Source organism: Apium graveolens, chromosome 8 (genome assembly GCF_009905375.1).
Source record: "Apium graveolens cultivar Ventura chromosome 8, ASM990537v1, whole genome shotgun sequence".
NCBI lineage: Eukaryota > Viridiplantae > Streptophyta > Magnoliopsida > Apiales > Apiaceae > Apium > Apium graveolens.
In genome coordinates this window covers 262,080,462-262,090,890 of record NC_133654.1, presented here as the reverse complement: position 1 = coordinate 262,090,890, position 10,429 = coordinate 262,080,462, and the positions used below count along the sequence as shown (strand labels likewise).

The 10,429-nt window shown below is 33.4% G+C and overlaps 1 protein-coding gene across 1 annotated transcript; it reads left to right on the top strand.

Annotated features, from left to right (window-relative positions):
• The first annotated feature begins 3,949 nt into the window (after positions 1–3,949).
• On the top strand, positions 3,950–5,571 carry LOC141680822 (uncharacterized). Its single transcript, XM_074486936.1, has 2 exons — positions 3,950–3,965; positions 4,076–5,571. The coding sequence occupies exons 1-2, from the start codon at positions 3,950–3,952 to the stop codon at positions 5,569–5,571; spliced, it is 1,512 nt and encodes a 503-aa protein (XP_074343037.1).
• Positions 5,572–10,429: the final 4,858 nt, after the last annotated feature.

Genomic DNA, 10,429 nt, shown 5'->3' with positions numbered 1-10,429 from the left:
ACTTCTTTGTTTTTACTACATGTATTAATTGTTCATGTACGTTAATGACTACTAACATTTATAATCTCTTCTTATGTAGATTTTATTCACCCGAGACCAAGGAAATGAAACAAACAAAGCCGAAAATGGAAAACTCACAAAGAATGTAGATAAATTATTCAACAACGATAATGAAGAAATTACAAAGAATGAAGGCAAATGATTCAACAATGATGAGAACTTGAAAATGATTAGTCTTAACTTTTGAAACATCTATTAATTGTTGTAATTACTTATTATTTCTAATATGCAATTATCACGGATATGTAATTTTTTTAATGTTATAATGGTGATATGTCCAGATTGTGATTTATGATGAATTTTTCAATTTTGGTTATTGTTGTATGCTTATGATTTAGATATTAATTTATGTACAACTTGTTCTACATTGTTATCAATGAAATAAATTTTTTATAAAAAAACTGTCCAATATTTCCCACCACATTCAAGCCATTTCCTACCACATTCAAGGTATTTCCTACCACAATCAAGCTAAACAGTGGTAGGAAATGGTTGGTAGGAAATGCTGATATTCATCTCTTCTGACATAAAACCTACCATTCATCAATCAAAACCTACCAGTTATGGTAGGAAATACTCACTCAAAACCTACCAATTTTGGTAGGAAAAAGGTCTTTTATGTGTCAATTGCCACGTGGTAGGACACGTGGCAGGACACGTGGATGGGTCCCACATGCCAACTCATCAATCTGACCCCAATTTGTATGACGTGGCAGCTGATATGGCAGGTGACGTGGCCGCCCATGTGGCGTGATTTACCCGATCTTCCAAAAGAATTATAGTACAACCAATGGAAACTCCTTATTTAGTCTTGGAAGGCTACAAAATGGTAACACAGACTCGTAATCTGAAATTAGTATTCTGCATATTGAGTGAAGAAATCGAATGAAAGGTATTCGGCTATGTAAGAAAATCGGTTTGTGAAAAATATTAATAGTTAAGCCAATAGACGTGACACTAAACATAACTATGCAATAATTAATATTAACTAAAAGCTGATTACTAACCCATAATTTTTCGAGAATCTCCTTGACAACGTATCTTTAGAAGCTCTGAGTTACAATATATGAACTGGTCTTACAGTATGGCTATTTAAATATAAAAATGCTATAAATTAAAAAAGTTTATTTCATATCTAAAATTTTAATACTGAGACTTGAAAAGACTTTTTTTAATTAGTTATATTTATATAAATGGGTGGAAGGTTGTTGATTAATTGGCGAATTCTTAAATTAAACATAAATTTGTTATAATCATAGTATAATACAAAAAGATTATTACATTATTAATCACGAAGATACTATTTGCAGTAATTTGGTAAAATTTGTTAAGAAATTTCGTGTAAAATAAACATGATTTTTTTTGCTTTTATTTTATATCAATTTACACAGCAATCGCGAAAATACTAATCGTTAAATTTTAAAAAAATAGTTTAGGAATGAAGTGTGGAACACACATCTAATCTCCAGATTGAATTTTGTATATTTATTAATTAACTATTTTTATAAAATTATGTGAGAATTAGTTGTCAATTTTCTCTTGAGTGCATAAATACATGTATAAAGTTATTATAGTCATATTAATATAAAAAAGATTATTACATCATTAATTATGAAGATAGTAATTGAATAAATTTCCTAAAATTAGTTAAGGAGTGAAGTGTATAACAAAAATGAAAAAAATTGTTTTTATTTTATATCAGCTTACACAGTATAATCACCAAGATACTAATTGCGTCAATTTAAAAAAATTAATTTAATGATGAAGCGTAGAAAACACGTATAATCTATCACTTTAATTTTGTATATTACTTAACGGGTTACTATTATAAAAATAGGTGAGATGTGGTTGTCACTTTTCTCTTGATTTAATAATTTTTTATAAAATAGGCGAGTTGTAAAATTAAGCATAAAATTGTTATAGTCATAGTATTTTTGAAAAGATTATTATATTTTTAATCACCATATACTAATTGAACTAAGTTTCTAAAATTAATTAAGGAATGCAGTGTATGAATAGTACATTTATACTATGACTATAAAAACTTTATAATAGTTGTTAGCATTCATTACATACTCTACTAGAATTCTGTCAATAGACATCGGTCCTTAGACATCGGTTGCTCAGACGACCGATGTTAAAGTTCATTTAGACATCGGTTATTTTAAAACTGATGTTAATTATTGTTTTAGACATCGGTCCAGAAAATAACCAATGTCTATACTTATTTTTCAAAAATGAAAAACGTTAGTTAGACATCGGTTTTCTATATAACCGATGTCTTTATTTTATAGACGTCGGTTGTATTTTACAACCTTGTCGATGGTTAACTTAAAAAAATTAAAAAAAATACACGGAAACTTTCCCCCCTTATTCCCCAAATATTCCCCGCCCTTCTTAACCAAAAAAACCCGTTTCCCCCCTAATTATTTTTCCTGTCTCTCTCTCTCTCTCACTCTCACTCTCTCTGCTCTCTCACTCTCACTCTCTCTGAGCTCACTCTCTCTGGTTCTCTTTCCCTCTCTCTTCCATCTCTCTGCTTCTCTCCCTCTCTCTCTTCCATCTCTCTCTATCTCTCACACACACCATATCAGTTTATAATAAGTACATAGGTTTTAATTAAACCCCAAATTGAAGAACACCATCAGTTAATTAAAATCCATCTACGAGAAACCCGAATTTCTGAACAAGTATGTTTGTTTATTTAGGTTTGTATGTTCGATTAGGTTACATTTGTTCAATTAGGATTTGTTCATAAATTTTAATGGGTTTTTTCCTTTTTGAACAGGTTTTGAGATTCATTGAGCCAAATAAGGTTTGTACTCTAATTTTATATTTTTTCTTGAGTTATTTTAAATATGCATGTATATATATTTACATAAATCTGCATTTTTTTAACATAAATTAGGTTTGTGTTCTTGTGTATATATATTTAGGTTTGCCTAAATATATTAATTAGGTTTGATATTTCCATGTATTTTTCTTTTCTAGTTGATATCTTCCGATTTTTGTCCGTTTAAAGTTTTAAGTAATATTATGTTTTTAAATTCGATTTTGTCCATTTGCAGATTATCTCATCAAGTCTCGGAATTTGACAGTGCCTGCACATTTTACTTCAAGAAGGAGGTTATAAATTCTTATTCGTTTCCTTTTTTTCCTTTTTTATGTATATATTATGTAGGAAGGGATTCACTAGTAACCGATCTGTCATTATTTATGTATACATTATTTGATTTGGATTGTTGTTTATGTATCAGATTTAGTGTATCGTTCTCTTTTAATAGATGAGATGCCATGAATGTACTAGTTGTCATTTGTGTAAAATCTTTCAATTTTTTAAGGGCATGTTTGTTATTAATTCGCGCTTGAATATGTGCACCTGTATTGATTATGCTAGTTAAACAATGTTGACTTTCTTGGTTTTGTTTAGCATGAAGTAATTAAGCGATGCATAACTTGTGATAAATATATACCGCTAATTCCTAGTATTAAGTATGTATTTTAGCTGCATAATAAGGATAAAACATAAAACATAGCATATCTATTTTATATTAATAAATATTTATATTCAATAACCAAGAAATATAGTATAGTAGAATTATGAGTATATAATGAATATAAATGATATATAAACTTACTCTAATATTTGATGTTGAAATGACCATCAGGTGGTTAGGTTGCTAGATTGCTGGTCATACATTTTCAGTTATGGATAAGTCGTGGATATCGAAAGATAGGGATTCTTTAGAATTTGAAATTGTTGTCGAAGAATTCTTGATTTTCGCTGAAGAAAATTGTAAAGATCCTAAAAGAATTCCTTGTCCATGTGGTCGATGTGTGAATTTTAAAAAATTCTCAACCAAAATCATAAGGGGACATATCTACGATCATGGTTTTAGTTTGGGGTATGTTGATTGGATTTGGCATGAAGAAAAATCTACTAGGAGTACTAGGTCTTCTATAGGTAGTACACGTCCTGCTTCAGACCAACCTACATAGCACTTTGCTGCATCAGAAACTGTTGAAGTTTGTGAAGCGGCTTTTAATTTGGGTAATTACGATAAGGATTCATATGATTTTCAGAGGTTTGTTATTGATGCAGAACAACCGTTGTTTGAGGGCAGCGAGTGCACAAAGTTACAGTCAATGTTAAAATTGCATAATTGGAAAGCTAGGTTTGGTATTAGCGACACTGCCTTTACTGAGCTGCTCTCTTCAGTTGGCTCGATCCTTCCCAAAGATAATGTGTTGCCTCCTAACGCATATGAAGCGAAGAAAACTTTATCCGATTTAGGTCTAGAGTATATAAAAATTCATTCGTGTCCCAATGATTGTATACTGTATAGGGGCATACATTCTGATGCTTCTCAGTGTCCTCATTGCAAGCTGTCACGTTGGAAAGTACGGAAGAATGGCCAACTTAGGGTCAATGTTCCAGCCAAGGTCATGTGGTATTTTCCTATAATTCCAAGATTTAAACGGTTATTTAAATCTCCCTCTACTGCTGAACTCATGACTTGGCATGCAAATCAGCGAATAAATGATGACAAGATGCGACATCCGGCCGACTCTCCTTCTTGGAGGAATATCGATTACCGGTGGCCTGCCTTTGGTAGTGAATCTAGGAATATTAGGTTGGCTTTATCAGCGGATGGTATCAACCCACATACTAATGGGTTAGTCAATCAATATACTTGCTGGCCAGTTGTGTTGGTAACGTACAATCTTCCTCCGTGGTTATGCATGAAAAGGAAGTTCATGATGTTGTCAGTTTTAGTTCCTGGTCCACATGAGCCGGGAAATAACATCGACGTTTATTTACAACCGTTGATTGATGATCTGAAAAAACTTTGGGAAGAAGGTAAACCAAACGTTTATGACGCCTATAGTAAATCATATTTCACTCTAAAAGCAATTTTATTGTGGACTATAAATGAATTTCCAGCATATGGAAACTTGTCAGGCTGCGTGAATAAGGGTTATAAGAGTTGTCCAATTTGTGGTGACGATACTGTGGCTAAATATTTAAGTCACAGTAGGAAGATGTGCTTCCAAGGTTATCGCCATTATTTACCTAGGCAGCACCCTTATAGGAGGTATAAGGCGGCCTTTAACGGACAACAAGAGTTGGGGAACGCATGTCAACCCCTTTCCGGAGTAGAAGTGTTAGCGCGTCAGGAACGAATTGATTTTTGTTTTGGAAAAGAGGTGAAGAAGTCGAAGAAGGTGGAATGTCCATGGAAGAAAAAATCTGTTTTCTTTGAGTTAGAATATTGGAAATATCATCATGTTCGCCACTGTCTCGATGTTATGCACATCGAGAAAAATATGTGTGATAATCTGCTTGGGACGTTATTAAATATGCGAAAGTCAAAAGATAGTGAGGTGGCACGTCGTGATATGATTGATATGGGTGTTAGACATGATTTAGCTCCTCAAGTAGGAGAAAAGAAGACCTATCTGCCCCCTTCCCCTTTTACTTTGTCGAAGGCCGAAAAAAGAAAGTGTTGAACTCATTCTTGTCTATGAAACTTCCCTCTGGACATGGATCAAACATAAAAAATTGTGTATCCATGTCTGATTTGAAGATATACGGGCTTAAGTCCCATGACTGCCATATCCTTCTCCAACAACTCCTCCCTGTTGCCATTCGATCTGTTCTCCCGAAAAATGTTAGGGTCACAATCATACGACTGTGCTTCTTTTTTAATGCTTTATGCAGGAAAGTTGTCGATGTCTCAAAACTCGATAAATTGCAGTCAGATGTAATAATAACCTTATGCGATCTAGAAAAAAAATTCCCTTCATCATTTTTTGATGTAATGTTACATCTTATTGTCCACTTGGTCCTAGAAGTGCGTTTATGTGGACCGGTATTTTATAGATGGATGTATGCCTTCGAACGATTCAATAAAGTGCTAAAGAGCTACGTACGAAACCGATATTATCCTGAAGGTTGTATGGCAGAAAGCTACCTTAAAGAAGAATCAGTAGAATTCTGCACAGAATTTATGAGCCAGACTTCCAGTTGAGCAAGGCAAGCAATCTGGTCCATTATCTGCCGCGATAATAAAGGTCATGGAAGAAAAAGAGCGAGATGAGACTCATCTGCATGTCCTTCAAAATAATGATGAAGTGTATCCCTATATCGTGTACGTTTATTTTATTAACTTGTCCTATTTGTTTGAAGATGTAATTTTTGTGGGTTATTTCTAATATTTATGCATATTCTCAGAATGCACAAGGAGTATTTGGATGAAATTTACCGAGGGAAGAAAAAAAGTGTTCATTGGCTCATGGGAGAGCACAATCGGCTATTTGCCGATTGGTTTGAAAAAAAAGTAGGTTTTGTGTAGTGTCTACTTAAATAGTTGTTAGTTGTAGTTTGCAACTGACGGATTTTTTTATTATATAATATTATGTATAGGTAAGTAGTGAAATGAAGGGAAATCTCGATGCTGTTTCAGAGACGATACGATGACTCACTGGAAAACCATCATTTTCTGTTTTAACTTATCAAGGTTTCTCAGTCAATGGAGTCCGATACTTTATGAAAGACCGAGATGATGCGCGGGTTGTTCAAAACAGTGGAGTTTCTGTTGTTGCTAAGGCAGTCCAGGTCTCCAGTGCGAAAGATTTAAACCCCATTGAGAGTGATATGACCTTTTATGGCATAATCTTGGAAGTATGAGAGTTGGATTACCATGAGTTCAAAGCTCCGCTCTTCTTGTGTAAATGGGCAGAGAATGATAAAGGCATAAAGATCGACGATCTTGGCTTCACACTTGTGGATTTCAATCGACAAGGCCATAAGAAGGATAAATATGTCTCTGTTGACCAAGTCAACCAGGTGTTTTATTTTTAACCGATGTCTAATAAGATATAGACATCGGTTTTTTATTTGTAATCGATGTTATTTTATAAATATTGATTGTGTGTTATAGTTTTAAACAGGCCTAATCGTCCTAATATTACATTTCTGAACTTGACATTAAACAATTATATAACATCAATGTGAATTAGACTTCAGAAATTTTCCAGAAACGATGTGTAATATTACATAGACATCGGTTTTTAACCGATGTCTACGAGAAAATACATTTAACATCAGTCGCGAAGACATCATACATTTTTTACATAGACATCGGTTAAAAACCGATGTCTAAGGTTTTTTTTTTAGTAGTGATATATAAATTATGTTGATTAGATGATGCAATAATTACATTTTTGAAGATGCTCTTTATTCCTTATTGGCTAAATTGGTTTTATGTCAAATATCATAAGATTACATAAATCGGTTGTTAGTGGTCAGAACTGAAAAATCACTCAATATCAAACTAATGTGAATTGATTATGGTCTAGTATTATTTATTTATAAATAAAAAATAGTTGTCAACACCAAACAAATACTTGTTACACACAAATAAATCGAAAGCATACAAGGGAGAAGAGCATACTTGGGGTTCGAGTTCTGTACGAGCCTCTTGTTAATCTATTGGGTTTCTTATATAGGCAGACAAATATACAAAGCCTAAATTTAATAAGGTATCTTAAAACTTGGTCCTAAGGTTTCTACAAACTCTCTAAATAAATCCCAAAAATAAAATATTAGACGTATATAATTACCTAAACTAAAAAGATTTCGATTTTCTAAATTATTCTTACGCTTATTTCCACAAATAGAAAATCTTTTCCCAACTCAAATAACTTGCACAAAAAGTTTCCGGAATATTCTAATTTAAAATATTTATCTAAATGAATTAATATATCATACTATCTAATAAATAAATTAAATATAAAATTACAGATTTTACATTCCTCCCTCCTTAAAAGAATTTGGTCCTCAAATTCACAGAAATAAATTAAACAACTCACTTAAGAAAATAAATCATACCTTAATTGTGATAGTTGTCATTTCGTGTGAGCTGAAACACACGTACTTTACCCATCTTGTTATTTGCTTCCTTCCTTGGTGGCGGTGGCGGGTTATGCGGGCAATTCGAAATCTTGTGTCATACTTCTCCGCAATGAAAACAAGCACCTGTATTCCAACGGCAGACTTTGTTGGGATGATTCTTGCTACACCACGAACACCTTTCATGATCTCCTTGGCCTCTAATATTATCGTACACGTGTGGCTTCTTGAGTGGTCCCCCTTGAAAAGATTGCCCACCAGTTTGAGCGAATCGCCTCTTATTGCAGCTACCAGACGCCTTTTCAGAATCTGCCAAGCCTCTCTCGATCACTAACGCCTTGTTGAGGACTGCCTCGTATGTTCGAAGTTCAAAAGAAGCCACATAGTTCCTGATATCTCTTCGAAGTCCCTCTTCTAATCTTCGTGCTCGACTAATCTCATCTGCTACTAAGGTCGACGCGTACTTTGCAAGCTTTGCAAATTCTGCTTCGTATTCAATGATGGTTCTTCCACCTTGCTGCAGCTGAATGAAGTCCCTCTCTTTCTGCAGATAAACTATTCTCGGAAAGTACTTATCCTGCAAAGCCTTCTTGAAATTTTCCCAAGTGTACGGTTCAGGATTTTCTTCAAGTTTTGTTGTCTGGTTCTTCCTCTTTTCCATGAGCCACTAGTCGTAAGCGCTTCCTTGCAATTGGTACACAGCTAAGGTGACCTTCTGTTGCTCATTGCTCCCTAGAAGTCTGAAAGCTTTTTCCATCTCTTGGATCCACATCTCAACGATAGCCGGGTCTGTAGCTCCATCAAAAGTTGGCGGGTTCAAACGCTTAAACTGAGAGACGATATTTGGCTTCGGTTGCTGATTCATAAGTACAGCTAGAGTTTCAGCCAGCTGGTCAAAGACGTTTCCTCCTTCATCATTGTTGCCCTGATTGCCGTTATTGTTCTGATTTTCGTTGTTGTTCTGGTTGTTACCGTTCTCCCCATTCCTCTTTTCTAAAACACACAAAATAATTTATAAACTTATAGTCAATAATCAAAAAGCACAAAGTCAAGCATAACAAATAATCACACAAATAAATGCCCTAAATCCAAAATAATTTTATAGGACCTATACGATAGTCTAAAGGATCACATCCTTGGGAATGTACTAGTCCCATACCTAATACACTCCGTAGGACGACCTGCTCTGATACCTGCTGTAACTGCCTGCACTTCCGGACTATTAAATCTAAATACAAAAACTTAAGTAAAATAGAATCTTATTCGATAATTCTAATATATCACGAAGGTCAAAGCAGCGGTCAAACTCAATAATCAAAATCATAAAAATAGAGACGCAACTCCACAAATCCGATATTAATTGTCTATACAGATAATCAAATTTATTCTCTTAAAACAAAGTCTTTATTCTAATTCAAATAGCACGAAACTAAGCAGCACAGATCTCCACATACTTCTCATTCCTTATTCTTAATATGCTCCAAATTCCGAACCTGAAATATTAAAAAGGGTGAGCTACAAAGCTCAGCATGTACAAATTGGCTAACTATTTAACTGAAAAACAATGAGGTTTTAATAAAACAATTTTTCTCAAATCAGTAATAATTTTATAAAACATTTTCTAACAAAAATCCAACCCAATGTTTTATATTTAATTTCAGAATTTAAAACAGAACATAGCTGATTTTATAACAGAACAGAACAGAGTAAAATAGAACGAAACTATAAATTCTTATAAATACCACAGTCTTGATCTAAAACCACACTTTTCCAGTAGCCGACATCTTATTCTTATTCTTATTCTTTATACCACACTTTGCCAGTGGTCGACATCTAAAGTTCAATAATTACGTGCCCTTAATAGGTATCTAAAGTTGCATACCTGTGCGCCTACTAAGGGTATCTAAAGCTAGTTCCGGAACTATAGCGTAAATTATGAACAAGATCGAAAATGTAGAGACCGGTTTTCTAAAATTCTCGAATCTTATTCTTATATAATTCGAAACAGAATTCCTATATCTTATAAATTTCGAAATCAAAGTTCTTATATCTTATACGAAATCAAAATATAGAATTGAAATATCTTTTCCGAAAATTAAAAGTAAGTCAAAAGTACTTACCTCGGAATCGACACTTAAAATTCGAAAATAAACACTCGCACATATCCTAAAGTTATAAATTCATAAAAAAATAATTAATCATTCACACTTAAACACATAATTAACAAATAAATAACCATTTAAATTTAGAAAGAGCTATCCAGAAAGGATGATCATGCAAAGAAAAACAATAGATCTTATACTAAATATCACATGACATGCATACAGGAAATTGGTTTGCGTATATAAACATAAACAACAACTCAACTTATCAAAACTATATTCTATCATCTTTGTCAAGGTTAATCAATTAACAAATCTTGCATGTATGGATTAAACTAACACCACCTACATA